At 35.6% G+C, this 14,691-nt stretch overlaps 1 protein-coding gene across 6 annotated transcripts in view; it reads left to right on the forward strand.

Moving 5' to 3' along the window:
* Positions 1-14,691, forward strand: part of Birc6 (baculoviral IAP repeat containing 6) — a 187,690-nt gene that overhangs the window by 101,667 nt on the left and 71,332 nt on the right. For all 6 annotated transcript variants that reach the window (XM_041631170.1, XM_041631171.1, XM_041631172.1 and 3 more), the window contains 9 exons: positions 814-947; positions 2,823-2,976; positions 5,207-5,323; positions 6,781-6,935; positions 7,431-7,557; positions 10,965-11,075; positions 12,003-12,136; positions 13,468-13,595; positions 13,988-14,550. In XM_041631170.1, the coding sequence (XP_041487104.1) occupies positions 814-947; positions 2,823-2,976; positions 5,207-5,323; positions 6,781-6,935; positions 7,431-7,557; positions 10,965-11,075; positions 12,003-12,136; positions 13,468-13,595; positions 13,988-14,550 (1,623 nt within the window). The remainder of the gene's footprint in view (positions 1-813; positions 948-2,822; positions 2,977-5,206; positions 5,324-6,780; positions 6,936-7,430; positions 7,558-10,964; positions 11,076-12,002; positions 12,137-13,467; positions 13,596-13,987; positions 14,551-14,691) is intronic.

Consider the following 14,691-nt stretch of genomic DNA (forward strand, 5'->3'; position numbering starts at 1 on the left):
ACCTCTAACTCTTTTTTGTCTAGTAAGGGTAGAGAAAAGGTACCTTGATCTTTGTGTACATATATAGAAACTAGTAAAGGGTCATGTTTGCTGGCATTCTATGAAGATAGAGTTAATGAAAAAGAATTATGGAAAAGTAATTCTTACAAGGTAGAGAAACTTTAAAAAAAATGAGAATATCTGAGAGCAAGGTAATTTCTAATATATAGTAGATAGGTGGATAGTCAAACAACTTAATCCTTTTTACTTTATCCTGTGTGCTCAATGCTATTACTTGTAATAATAGTTGAAATACCGTAAAAAGGATTATGTCGTAGGTGTAAAAAAAAATGTTAATCCATTTTAGATAAGCCAATGATTATTTTTATTTGTATTTATGCTACTATTACTAGAGTAAATTATGTGGTCTCACTGGGGAATCAGATACTGCACTGATGTTTCTTTAGTGTTGTAAAGTGATAAATTTGCATCTTGAGTAATACTTTATATTCTCAGAGTTATACTTCTGAGATACAGTTCTAAGAAGAAAATTATAGCAGAATGTACTTATTAAAAACTATTTTACATATTTATGTGTGTGTGTGTGTGTATGAACACACACACACACACACAATAATAAATGGCCTAATGATACATCTCAAGGTTTTCAATAGTCAATTTAAAACATAGATGGCAAAAAACATTTAGCTATTTGATGCGTGTATGTGTATGTTTTATGCAAATGAAGTGTTTAGTTCTATACCATAAATCAGTATTTCATTTAACTTTCATGTAATACACTCTACCAGTGAAATCCTTTTTACTTATTTGAAGGTACACCGCCTCTCTCGTCTATGGAAAAAGATAAGGAAATTGACCTTGAGTTACTTCAAGATCTAATGGAAGTTGACATTGATCCTTTAGATATTGATTTAGAAAAGGATCCTCTTGCAGCCAAAGTTTTTAAGGTATTTTGTATTATAATAATTTCATCTTACATGTTTTGTCTAGTAATTACATGAAAGAGAAAAGCAACTTAGATTTTTCTACCTAAAAACAAGTAAAGAAACTTGTGAGCTAAGATAGATTGTTTATGAGCAGGACTTAAGAGATCTGTGTACAGAATAATGTATCCAATAGGTAGGCAGTTCACAGTATTTTAGTAGCACACACAACTTTCTATCAAATGATCATATCACAGGATCTAAGTGAAGTTTCAACAAATGCAGCACAAAAAAACTTGGCATAATTACTTGTGTTTTATCGGAGCATAATGCTATAGAACTAGATGGCAGCAATAAGAGAAACTATAGGAATCACAAGTATTTGGAGCTTAAACACAGTTTTGAATAAATAGTGGGCCATCTAAGAAATCATAGAAGAAATTAAAAAAATTCAGAGACAAATGATAATGAAAATGTGCCCTGTTAGAACTTCTGAGATACAGTTCTAAGAAGAAAATTATAGCAGAATGTACTTATTAAAAACTATTTTACATATTTGTGTGTGTGTATGTGAACACACACACACACATAATAAATGGCCTAATGATACATCTCAAGGTTTTCAATAGTCAATTTAAAACATAGATGGCAAAAAAATTCATGAAGTAGGTATTAAGAGAACAATATCTAAGATAGGTGTGCTGGCAACACCTTTAATTTGAGTGCACTTGGGAGGCAGAAGCAGGCAAATCTCTGTAGTTCAAGGCCAGCCTGGTCTACAAAGGTCCAGAACAGCCAGGGCTGTTGCACAAAGAAACCCTATCTTAAAAAACCAAAAAAAGAGAACAATATATAGAATCAACCAAAGAGTTCTATTAAAAAGTTAATAAGCTTGCAAACCCTTACCTAATCTAATAGAAAGAGGGAGTTAAAAGGAAAACCATGCACATTTTTAAAAAAATGTAGCTTCTTATTTGGCATACACAAAATACATCAAGCTGCAGTAAGTACTGTGATACTTTAAAAAAAACAAACAAACAAAAAAAAAAAAACAGTGGCAAGGAGCCTGAAGAATTGACTCAGCAGTTAAGAGCATTGGCCACTCTTACAGAGGTCCTGGGCTTGATTTTTAGTACTCACTTGGTGATTCACAACCATCTGTAACTCCAGTTCTAGGGGCCCTTCTGAGCTCTGCAGGCACCAGGCATATATATAGTAAGTACACAGACAGATGCCCCAATACACGTAACAAATATATTTTTATAATACATTAATTTTAAAATGTAATTATAATAAATACATGTTAAAAAAATTACAAAGTTAATGACAAGGGTATTTTGATCCCAACACTCCTGTTGAGGAGAGAACTAATTTTTTCAAGCTGTCTCACACTAAATAAATGAATTTTTCAAAATTGAAGTAAGAATAAACTGACAATTTTGTGTATAGTACATCTTATTTTTTCATTTTAAACTGATATATTCATGACCAACTATGGTAATAATAATCTCCAGAAGCCAGCAAATGTTAGTTATGGATTACCAGCATTCTCGGCAGCCACTTGGAGTCTTATCCAAGATAAGATTCTTGCTATCATTATTTCTATGTTATTCTCCCTCAATTTTTAATGGAGGTGCAGCTGTAATACAGTTACTGCTCTTGGGATACATTATTTTATTAATGACGCCTGTTACCTTTCAGGTTCTGATCCTCTAAGTTATTTTTATGTTTTGTCCAAATAATGAATAGGTTATTACCCAAGCAATTTGTAAATTAATAAAATTCTAACATCTTTGAGCTATTTAAAAGGTGGGGAATGTTTATTTTGTAGGGTTACTCTGGTTCAAATGTTATAAATTGTATAACTTTTAAAAATATTAACTTTTCTGTTTTTAAAAGCCTATAAGCAGTACCTGGTATGACTACTGGGGAGCTGATTATGGTACCTATAATTATAATCCGTACATTGGAGGCCTGGGGATGCCTGTAGCAAAGCCACCATCAAACACAGAGAAGAACGGATCCCAGACTGTCAGTGTTTCAGTATCTCAGGGTAAGTGTGCCTAGGAATATTTTAAAACATATATATATTAAAAAGGTTGTAGGTAAATTTGTGTTTGAGAATAAGCATTTTGAGTACACAGTTCATGAGTTGCTATCACCGGTGTGCTGCCTTTATTGTTTTTTAAATGTTTTTGGCTTTTTCTACCTCTTCCTCTTCTTTTTTCTTTTGTTTTCTTTCTTTCTTTTCTTTTTTTTTCTTTTTTTGTATGTGTGTGTGTGTGTGTGTGTGTGTGTGTAGCCTTGGTTGTCCTGGGACTCTCTGTAGACCAGGCTGGCTTTAAACTCAAAGAGATCCATCTGCCTCTGCCTCTTGAGTGAGGGGATTAAAGGCTTGCACTACTACCTGGCTCTGTCAGCATATTTAAATAGCTTTTATTTATTGATTGTTCACTCTGGTTTCTCTTTCAAAGTAACATTAACCCTAACCTATTTGATGGTTGTTTGATATGTGAACTGAGAATTCATTATTTTACTTTGTTATAATTTCTTTTACTTTGTGATTATAATATAATTAAATCTGTTCCCATTCCTTTTCCTATTCCAAACACCCCCAAATACCTCTCCTTGCTCTTTTTTAAATCCAGGGTCTCTTTTTCCATTCATTGTTATGTATGTATGTATATATGTATGTGTGTATGCATGCATTCATAAATGCATAAATATAACCTACTCAGTGTAGAATGTCACTTGTATGCATGTTTTCGGGCTGCCTGGGCAGTCATATTGGTGAGATTTCATGGGTGTACCATCGGACATTATTAGGAAAAGTCTCACAGTAAATTCCCTAATCATTTGGCTGTTAACTATCTTTCTGCCCTTTCTTCCATGGTGTTTTCCGAACCTTATGTACAAGTGTGTTTTCTTGATGTGTCCATTGGAATTAGGCTCCATAGCTCTGCATTTTGATTGATTGTTTTTTTGTTTTGTTTTGTTTTGTTTTTGTAATGGTTCCCATGTTTTGGAAAGAGAAATTCCCCTGATAGGTGTAAAGACTCCACCTGTCTATGGACATAAAGATTAATGTTTGAATTGTTGTTAGGGATTATGCTAATTTAGAAAAGTGGTTGTAGGTTGTTCTCCAAATTCTATGACTTCACTAGTACTTATTTGGCTAGGTTTCCAGTACCAGGCATGGTTTCTTTCTTGTTGAGCAGGTCTAAGTTCAGTTAGAGAGTCACTACTGTACTCTTCAGGTTATAGTGCCATGCTGGTTATTGTTATAGTTAGTGGGCATCGTGGATGGATAGGACTGTTTGTTGCTCTTCTCCTTTGGACACTTACATGGCACTTTCTGCTACCATGAAAGCTGGTCTTTAGGGAGGAAACATTCAGGTAAGTTCCAATTTAGGGGGTCTCTGGAACCTGTTTCTGAGGTGCATGATATCTTCAGCAATAGGGTCTTAACCAAGCTTTCAATGGAATTTATAACTGTCTTAGTGACTGTTACTGTATAATAAGTGTATTTCTGTGTATCTATACATTTATCTATGTCTAGTGTGATAAGCTAACAGTTATTTTAATGTCTGATAGTTCTCTGTTGAGTTTCTTTTGGTTTTCTCTTTTTGTCAGAAAGGAAAGCCATTTACCATTCTTCAATGTATTTCCTTCTGTTGTCACTGCATCATTTATTTATTCCACCTGTCTCTATACCATTTATTTCCCATCTTTAATCTGCATGCTCAGATATTCTCTCTGGTTTAATTCTGATACCACAGGCTAGGATTTCTGTTTGTGAAGTAAAACCTTCATCAGCCCTTTCTGGGATCATGTTTCCACGTTTTCTATGGTAGGAAGTACATGAGTAATAAGTATTGTGGGATAATGCTTTTGTTTACTGTAAAGATTTGTCACTTGTACTGGTTTACTAAAGTGTTGATTGGCCTATAGCCAGGTAGGAAGTTTATGTGGGACAGCCAAACTAGTAGAATTCTGGGAAAGGGAAAGGCAGAGACACAATTGTCAGCCAGATGCAAAGGAAGCAAGATGAGAATGCCTTACTGAGAAAATGTACCAAGCCACGTGGCTAAACATAAATAAGACCTATGGTTTAATTTATTTTGTAAGAGCTATTTCCTTATAAGCCTGAGCTATTTGACCAACATCTTATAATTAATATAAGCCTTTGTGTGTTTATTTGGGACTGAACGACTGTGGGACCAGGCAGGCCAGAAACTCTGTCTACAAATAATTGATCAGCTATCTTTTCCTCCCTATTGTAGCTTTAGATGCTCGTCTAGAAGTTGGCCTTGAACAACAAGCAGAACTTATGTTGAAAATGATGTCTACTCTGGAAGCAGATTCTATTTTACAAGCATTAACAAATACATCTCCTACCTGTAGGTTTAATTATTACTGAGTATCATGTATTATTCCCCAAAAACAAGTTTAAAATTCTGGGTCTATGGTAATTCAGCCTCTGTGATTTGGTAGCTTGTTGTTAAATAAGATAGTGTATTCACAAGTGGACATTTGGGGAACATGCCAAATACAGTTCCATATAAATTGAGTCCAAAAACCTAAAGCATGTGCTGTTGTGAGATTGAGGAAATTCTAGGGAATACTGCATAACTCATTACATATATCATACATCCATGATACACCCAACTTTTAAAATATTTTTATTCAGAATAAAGCATCTTTATTCTAAAATAAGGGGCTGGATGGTATAAGTGAAATTACACCTAAAGGTCTCCTAACTGAACCCCAGAATTGAGAAAATTAATTAATTTATTTATTTTCATTTTATTTCGAGACAGGGTTTCTTTGTGTAACAGTCCTTACTGTCCTGGAACTCACTCTGTATCCCAGGCTGGTCTCAAACTCACAGAGATCACCTGCCTCTGCCTCCTAACTGCTGGGATTAAAGGCATGCACCACCACTCCCTGGTAAAGCATACCTTTCTAATTATAGTAAAAAGAAGGCAAATTCTTTTTAATGGTCTGAACAGAGACAGGTGGTCTGCCAGCTTTGGGCATTGTTGATATGGACGTACACTGCTAGATTTAATCTTGTCAGGGAAGTATATTTGAGGTATACATACCTTCTCCAAGACAAACATTAAGGAGTGGTGCCAAGGAAGAGGAGATAAAATTTTTTTCCCTTAGGTATACACACCACTTCAGTTTTTCCTATCTAATATGAGAGCTTCTGTTAATGGGTTCACTCCTCCACATGTTCCCCCAAGATCCATTTGGTTATTTGATATTGCTTATTTAAAATTTCTTGAAAGCCTTTTTGAAATAATACCTGCTTTTGTTCATCTTCTGCCCTTGACTACTGTCCTGCACCCAGTGCGTCCCTTTTTAGGCTAACAATATTCTGAATGTATGATAAACGTTTTCATAGTTTTTGCTCGCTGTAATATATTTTTATTAATTTTTGTGTCCTCCGGGCAGCCTTAAATTGAGTCTAAAGTTCATTCAAGGTTAAGAATGAATGAACTACAGAGTTCTGGGTCTAGGTCAGTAGTAGAACACCTTTTAGAGTGCTCTGTCCTAAGTTTAGTAGCACAATAAGAAGAACAGCTGCTGCACCTTTTCTAAAATCACCTTTTTAGTAAGTAGCCAAGATTTTCCTTTCATTAACTTTGGATAAGTGTTAAGAGATAAGTATTGTGAATTTGGGAGCCTTTGTTTTTAAATGTATAATAATTCATAAATACAACTTTTCTAGATAATATTATAAAACAATGTACACAATTTCACTGTACTGAAGTTTTTAGCCTGTTCTTGACTATTGATCAATTCACATGTATTTTGAAACTTATTCTGGTACTTGTGTTTGATTTTTCAGTTTCACAATCTCCAACTGGAACAGATGATTCACTTCTAGGAAGTTTACAAGCAACAAACCAGAACAGCCAACTCATTATACAGTTATCATCTGTTCCAATGTTAAATGTTTGTTTCAATAAACTTTTTTCGATGCTTCAAGTCCATCATGTTCAGGTAGGACTTTAGGTGAAAGCAGTGAATTTTGACATATTACTAGTTCCCTATTATTATTGGATGAAACTGACTGGAAAATTCTTAAACAACTTGACCATGATGGTTTCTTTGTTAAATTAAGTCAAGAAAAATCTTAGGAATACTTAATAATGCCTCTTCCTTAGTGTTCAGCCATTTTTTATTTTCATGAATCTAAGCATTTGTACTTTTCTTTCTACTATGTACATATAAGCTTGTAATTGAAAAGAATTGACTTTGTAAGTTTTCATTGAGGAGAACATGGGGTATGAGATGAATTATACATTTTAATTCAGTTAAATTATAATCACCAAGAATTTTAAGATTTATTTGCTTGTGAACCAAATTTAAGTAGCTAGAAGGCAATGAGAAACAAGTTATTTACTCATGATAAGTTTATAATCATGAAGATGTTTAAGTGCTACTTTGTAATATATTTTTCATTTCTTACTTTTTTTTCTTTTCTTTTTTTTAAAGTTGGAATCACTTCTTCAGTTGTGGCTCACATTGAGCCTTAATTCTAGTTCATCAGGGAACAAAGAGAATGGAGCAGATATTTTTTTATATAATGCTAATCGAATACCTGTTATCTCATTAAATCAAGGTAAGGTTTCTTAGCTTGGAAACTGTTAATTTAATCCAAATAGTAAGTTTTTAAATGGTAATAATCAGATAAAAATGTATATTATTTTTATTGTTAGGGTTATATTATTTCAGTGAGAGAAGTACTTTATGGTTGGGTGTGGTGTCTCAAGCATTTATTTTCAGCATTTGAGAGCAGAGGCAGATAGATTTCTGTGAGTCTGAGGCTAACCTGTTCTGCATAGTGAGTTAGATTAACTAGCACTGCTTAGCGAGCCCCTGTCTCCAAACATTTAAATAACTAAATAGATGGTTTATTCGTTTTGAAACTCAGTATTTATCCCTGCTTAATGTTTTTAATCAGGTGATCTGGCATGGCTTTTAGGCCAGCCTGGGTCTACCTAGTGGGTTCCAGTATAGCCAGGGTTTCATCATGAGAACCTGACTTAAAACACCTGAAAAAAACCTTTGATTTCCCTTCCCTTTCCTCTTTCTCCTTCCATTCCCCTCCTGGTCTTTATATGTAAATGCTTGTGTGTGAGTGTCTGTGTCAGTCTGTCTGGTTTGTTTCTGTGTGTCTGTGCGTGTACACGCAGAGGAGTTCATCAGGTGTCTTAGTCTATTCCTGTCCTTTTTATTCCTTTCAGTCAGTCTCTTATTGAACCTGGATGTGGGTTGGCTGCCAGCAAGCCACAGCAATCCTCCTGTCTCTGCTTAATACTAAGGTCTTAGGTGTTGTACCTTCAACTTTTTCTGTGGGATCTGGAGATTTTAACTTGGGTCCTTATATTTGTACAGCAAATGCTTTTTCATGCTGAGCTATCCCTTCAGCCTATTTGCATTAATTTTATGGTTTATTCTTCTCCATGCTGTAATGTTTTGCTTCTTCGTTTTGGCGGCTCTTTTTCTTGTGTTTCTGCTTCTGTTGTTGGAAGCATTTTTTTCCTTTTCAGTAAAGATTTTCTCCCTTTGTGGCAGAGGAAGCTCATGTTTGTTTTAATTCCACCATAAAGTCTGTAAGTACAGGAATGTGCCCCGATATTGGATATGTGCAATATCCTGACTCCCCTCACCTTAATCCTTCCACACTTTAATCCTTTAGTACTGCTCTTTTTAAACATTTAACTAAAATTTTTCTTTCTCTAGGGCATTCACTCTCTGTCCCTTGTGTTTAGCATACCTACCCACTGCACAGTTGTAATGACTGGTGGTACACATTACTTCTTCAGAGTTGTGCCTTTTGTATACTTGGTGACGTTTGGATAGGCATTTGCCCTTCTTGGTTTGTATAGCATCCTGGGTCCTCTGAAAAGGACACTTGAAAATTGGAAGCTTGTGATTTCGATGATTTTTGTGAGAGTATCCAACCATTTTCATAGATGATCAATGACTGCTTTCTAAAAGCTGGCCTGCAGAAACTGAAGAGACAGCTCAGCAGTTACAAGCATTTATTGTTCTTGTGGAGGATCCAAGTTTTGTTCCCACTACCCCACATGTTGACTTAGAACCATCTATAACTCCAGTTCTAGGGGTCCACCACACCTCCTTCAACACCAAGCACACATGTGATATGCAGCATATGACCAGGCAGTACACTCAAACACATAAAAATGAATAAATTTTTTGTTTGTTTTTTGATTTTTGGACAGGGTTTCTCTGTAGTTTTTGGTGCCTGTCCTGGGAACTAGCTCTTGTAGACCAGGCTGACCTTGAACTCACAGATCTGCCAGCCTCTCCCTCCCCAGTGCAGGGATTAAAGGCAAGAGCTACCACCGCCTGGTGAAAAATGGATAAATCTTCAAAAATAGAAGTTGAGCTGGTTAGTTTTTCCCTTCCTCTTCCTTTCCTCATTTATCCTCTTCCCCCTCACCCTTTCTTGCTTTTTCCTCTCTTTCTTTTTGTCCTCTTTTCTCCCTTTTCTCTTTCCTTTGTTCTTGACAGGCTTAGTAGCAAGGTTGGCCTTATTTAAACTTATGACCTCATCTTTGTAAGGCCTGGAATTAGAAGCACGTCACTTCTAATCTTTATGATGTTGCTCTGTTTTTTTTTTTTGTTTTGGTAAGACAATTTTCTAGATACATAGGCTAATTAACATTTTAATTACAGGTTCAAAATATCTAATGGTCCTCATTGTTGAACTTGAAAATTGTGTCATTTGAATTTTAAAGTGCATCTGCTTTTGACATTCTAGGTCTTACAGAAGGACTTCCATTGTTTCGTTCCTTATAGCTGTCAACAAGCATCCTTGCAGCATGTTTTTAAGCAGTTTTGGGCCCTGGTCCTGCACATACTGCCATATTTGATGGGCATTGTGCACTTGAATAACTTTTTAGATTTCTCCAACTGTTCTTACTCCCCGCCTTGTGTCTCCTCTCTTCTGTCTCTGTCTCTGTCTCTCTCTGTCTCTCTCTCTCTCTCTGTCTCTGTCTCTCTCTCTCTCTCTCTCTCTCTCTCTCTCTCTCTCATGCTCTGTCTTCATGTATGCCTGCATCACATCCCTTCGTAGATGCTTATGAGCTACCTTACTGAGAATTGAATTCAGGACCTTTGGAAGAACAGCCTCTTAACCACTGAGCCATCTCTCCAGCCATCTCTCCTTTTCTCTATCCTTTTTTTCCCTCCCTCCCTCCTTCTTTCCCTCCCTCCCTCCTTCCCTTTTTGTTTTTTTGGTTTTTGTTTTTTTTTTTTTTTATAAAGATAGGATTTGTCTGTGTAGTTCTGGCTGTTGCTCTATAGATCAGTCTGGTCTTGAACTCACAGAGGTTCCCCTGCCTCTGCCTCCCGAGTGCTAAGATTAAAGGGGTACACCACCACCACCTGCTCTTGCTTCTTTCTGAGTCTCCCAATCTACCTAATTAGTTTGAGTTTGAAATTTTATTGTTTTGATTGATCTAATGTGTTCTATATTTTTCAGGGTGCCTTTTTATAAGATTTTTTTCAAGAATATAACTTATAGAGAAATTACATTGGATGAAAATTTGTAATGATAACATTTCATTGCGTATTAACTTGCTGAGCTTTAAACTTGTCTTGTTATTGACTTTCTAAAATATTTATTTAACTTTATGTGCATGTATGTGCAGCGTGTGCATGTCACTATTCACAGAGGTCAGAAGAGGTATAAGCTCCCCTAGGACTGGAGTTCATGCCGTCTTCATCTTGTGGGGGTCTTATGCAGAGCAGTAAGGGCTCTTATCCACTGTGCCCTCTCTCCAGTCCTGTTGTTAGCGATTCTTGCAGTTTTATTTGTATTTGATGGGGAATGGTTTTTGTTTGTGTATTTTAAAAATCCTAGCTTTAATTGAGGTAATTGTGAAGATTTAATTTGCCTTTTGTTTAAATCATTAGTAAACATTTAGTTATCCCGACTAAATATGTTTTCTCTCTCTCTCTCTCTCTCTCTCTCTCTCTCTCTCTCTCTTCATATAGCATCAATAACTAGCTTTCTCACAGTGTTAGCTTGGTATCCAAATACTTTGCTCCGGACATGGTGCCTTGTGCTTCATAGCCTAACACTCATGACAAACATGCAGCTTAATTGTAAGTTCAAAAATTTGTTTATATAGGTCACTGGCATGTACTTTAATAGTTCTAATAATAAGTTCTTGATGTATGTCATTCCATTAAATGAAATATTAATCTAAGGATTCATTGCTTTTTTTATTTTTATGACATTATTTGGATGGATTTCATGTTTATTTAAACAAATTAATTTAATGGAAAACCTTTTAGATTGTGTAAAGTGTTGATCCACTTTCTGATTTATTTTATTTCCTATATAACTCTTTGATACTGAAGATTAAGTTAGTGTAAAGGGTGTGTTTCCTGTCTATATTTCACAGGATATAACCTGTGTATGACAAAAAGTAATAGCGTTTGCTTCAATTTATTTTAGAGAACTGGTTTAAAATTCTCCAAGTAAGTGTATATTTTTCTGTTTCTGGGAAGGTTGTTACTCTAAAATAGGACACTTGAGATTTTGGTCCTTTCTATTTGTCTGTGCATTAAAGAAAGATGTATTGAATGTGATTTTACAGTCTGAAGAGAGGTGAGAGTACCCATGAGGTAGATGAGAAGAGAGAATGTAGTCCCAGCCTGTCTTCTGAGTAGAGGTTATTGAGCCCAGGACTTCATGCATGTGAAGCAAACGCTGTACTATAGGACTTTATCCACAACCCGCTTTGTACTTTTGAGTATGAGACAGGGTCTTCCTGAGTTGCCATATGTGGCTTTGAACTCTTGTTTGTAGCTCTAGCAGTCCTAAGCTTGTGGTTTCTCCTCTTGCTCCTGCATTCTCAGTAATTAGGATTACTGGCCAGCACCACAGGCTCATGTGATTGAACTCTCCTTTAATAAGGAATGTAGGATTTTTTTTTTGCAACAAAAAATTGCTTATAAACACTGCATTTCACTATTATTCGGAGTAATTTATTGCTTTTCTTACTCCCTCCCCCTTTTTTTTAATAGCTGGTTCCAGCAGTTCTATTGGAAATCAGGAGACTACAGCTCATTTGTTGGTTTCAGATCCAAACCTTATTCATGTGTTAGTGAAATTTCTTTCTGGTACAAGTCCACATGGGACGAATCAGCACAGCCCTCAGGTAATACAGTCTTTAACTAGTGATGTGCCCAAATCTTTCAGTAAACAGATTTGTAAAGTATAATTTTTTAAAAGTAGCCTTCCTGAAAGGATGATAGTAAGCTTTTGTCTGTACAGATTCATTTTGTTTGCATCTTTGAGGCAGTGTCTCACTATGTAACCCTGTCTGTTCTGGAACTCACTACTAGACCAGGCTGACTTCGATCACACAGAGATTCACCTGCCTCTGCCTCCTGAAGGTTGGGATTAATGGTAGGTACCACCATTCCCAGCTATTGTTAGTTTTTGAATAATTTAATAAACATTAAATTTTTTAGTGGGAATTAATGTTTTTCTGCAATTTCTCATTTAACAAGTGCTATTATTAAGGTTGACAATTAATTTAATTATTTTATGATATTAATGTTATACCTTAACCAAAAAAATAAGACCCCTAAAATAATGCTCATGAATGAGCTGCATGCATCTCACTGTGGATTTCCTTCATATAAATTTCATTTATGTTGTAATGTAATTCTAAAGTACCTTGGTGGGTTTTATTTTGTTTTACTGTTCATAAATTCTTCTAGGATTATATAATTTTTCTATCATAGCAAATTAGAATAATAATAATAATAATAAAGACCACTAGGTAGAAATTCTGCAGAGACATCCTTAACCTGAGGCATGGTTCATTAAGTGCTGATCACCATCATTTCTTTTATTTATGAGAAAGATGTTTGGGAAAGAAAATTTTTGGGACTTCGCATAGTTGTATTTCAGCTTTAGGGTGTGATTTTTAATTTTGTTGTTGTTTTGGGTTTTTTTTTTTAAAGCTCTTGTTTTACTAGGCACTGAAAACATGACCATTGGTTGAGTCGGTTAATCTGAGTTTTTTATGTTCATAAATGGTTTATTTGCATGTATGCCTGTATAACAGGTGCTTGCCTGGTGAATATGGAGATCAGAAGAGGACTAGAGTTACATAGACAGTAACCATGTGTGCTCATTGACCTGGCTTCTCTGGAAGAGCAGCTATTGTTTTTAATCACTGAGTCATCTCTCTAGCCTCTAATTGTTTTCTTTAGGAATCATATTTTTCATAAGGTTCATAAAATCCATGCAAAATATTCTCATAGTGAATCTTTTTTAGTAATATAATCATAAAGAAATAAGATTAATAATAGAAGTATTTGAAGACCTAAATCACAAATTTGCCTTTTTTGTCACTGTAAATATTTTCTTCCTCTCAAGAAGCATTCTAGCAGTATACCTCATGACTTTACACCTGACCCTTTCAGGATGCCATTGGCATTGCTCAGTAGTTTTCAGTGAATATGCTTTTCTCTTTAGGTTGGTCCAACCGCTACACAAGCCATGCAGGAATTTCTGACTCGATTACAAGTACATCTGTCTTCAACATGTCCTCAGATATTCAGTGAACTTTTGCTCAAGCTAATCCATATACTGTCTACAGAAAGGTAAATGACAGCATGTACTCCTGTACGTGTCCTGATATAAAAATGAATACAAAGTCCACCAAATACACCCCCTCGACACTAATTAGAATTTGTTTGAAACAAATAGGCCAGAGGATAATTGGGTTGAGGGTCTGTAGAGGAAACACTCATTTGGTGTTTTGGTATATCTTGGTCATTTTCATTTCATTTCGTTGTAGTTGTTTTTTTTTCTTTTTTTCCAAGTCTTCCAGTTCCTGTTACAGTAGGTAGCTCATAGCTCCACCTGTGTTTTATTGGTCTAATAGCTTAGTAAATTTTTAGCTAAAAGTTATTTTAAATTACTTAAATTCTTCAAAACTACCTAAAGTGATTTAATTTTTTAATTAATTCTGTCTGTGTTTCTGTCTCTGCAGGGGGGCCTTCCAGACAGGCCAAGGACCTCTTGATGCTCAAGTGAAGCTATTAGAATTTACTCTGGAACAGAACTTTGAAGTTGTCTCAGTTAGTACTATTTCTGCTGTGATAGAGTCTGTCACCTTCTTGGTGCATCACTATATCACTTGCTCAGACAAAGTAATGTCTAGAAGTGGATCAGATAGCTCTGTAGGGGCTCGAGCTTGCTTTGGGGGACTCTTTGCCAACCTCATTCGTCCAGGTGATGCAAAAGCTGTTTGTGGTGAAATGACAAGAGATCAACTCATGTTTGATTTGTTAAAACTTGTTAACATTTTAGTACAGCTGCCTCTTTCAAGCAATAGGGAATACAGCGCAAGAGTGTCCGTGACCACTAATACAACAGATAGTGTTTCCGATGAAGAAAAAGTCTCAGGAGGCAAAGATGTCAATGGAAGCAATACCAGTATTCCAGGATCTCCTGCCTATGTTGCTGACTTAGTCTTAGCCAACCAACAGATTATGAGCCAGATTTTGTCTGCTCTAGGCCTGTGTAATAGCAGTGCCATGGCAATGATAATTGGTATGTATTTGGAATCTTAATCTTAATCTTTTCTTGGTATTATACCTAGTCTTACTTTTTTTTTGTAGGATTTTTGCAAGAACTTAATGTTACTAGTAAATACTTTCATGGAATGACTTTGTAGGCAATGGATTATCAAAA

Source organism: Microtus oregoni, unplaced genomic scaffold (genome assembly GCF_018167655.1).
Source record: "Microtus oregoni isolate MIOR12 unplaced genomic scaffold, Mior012 000036F_ref0000092, whole genome shotgun sequence".
NCBI classification, from domain to species: domain Eukaryota; kingdom Metazoa; phylum Chordata; class Mammalia; order Rodentia; family Cricetidae; genus Microtus; species Microtus oregoni.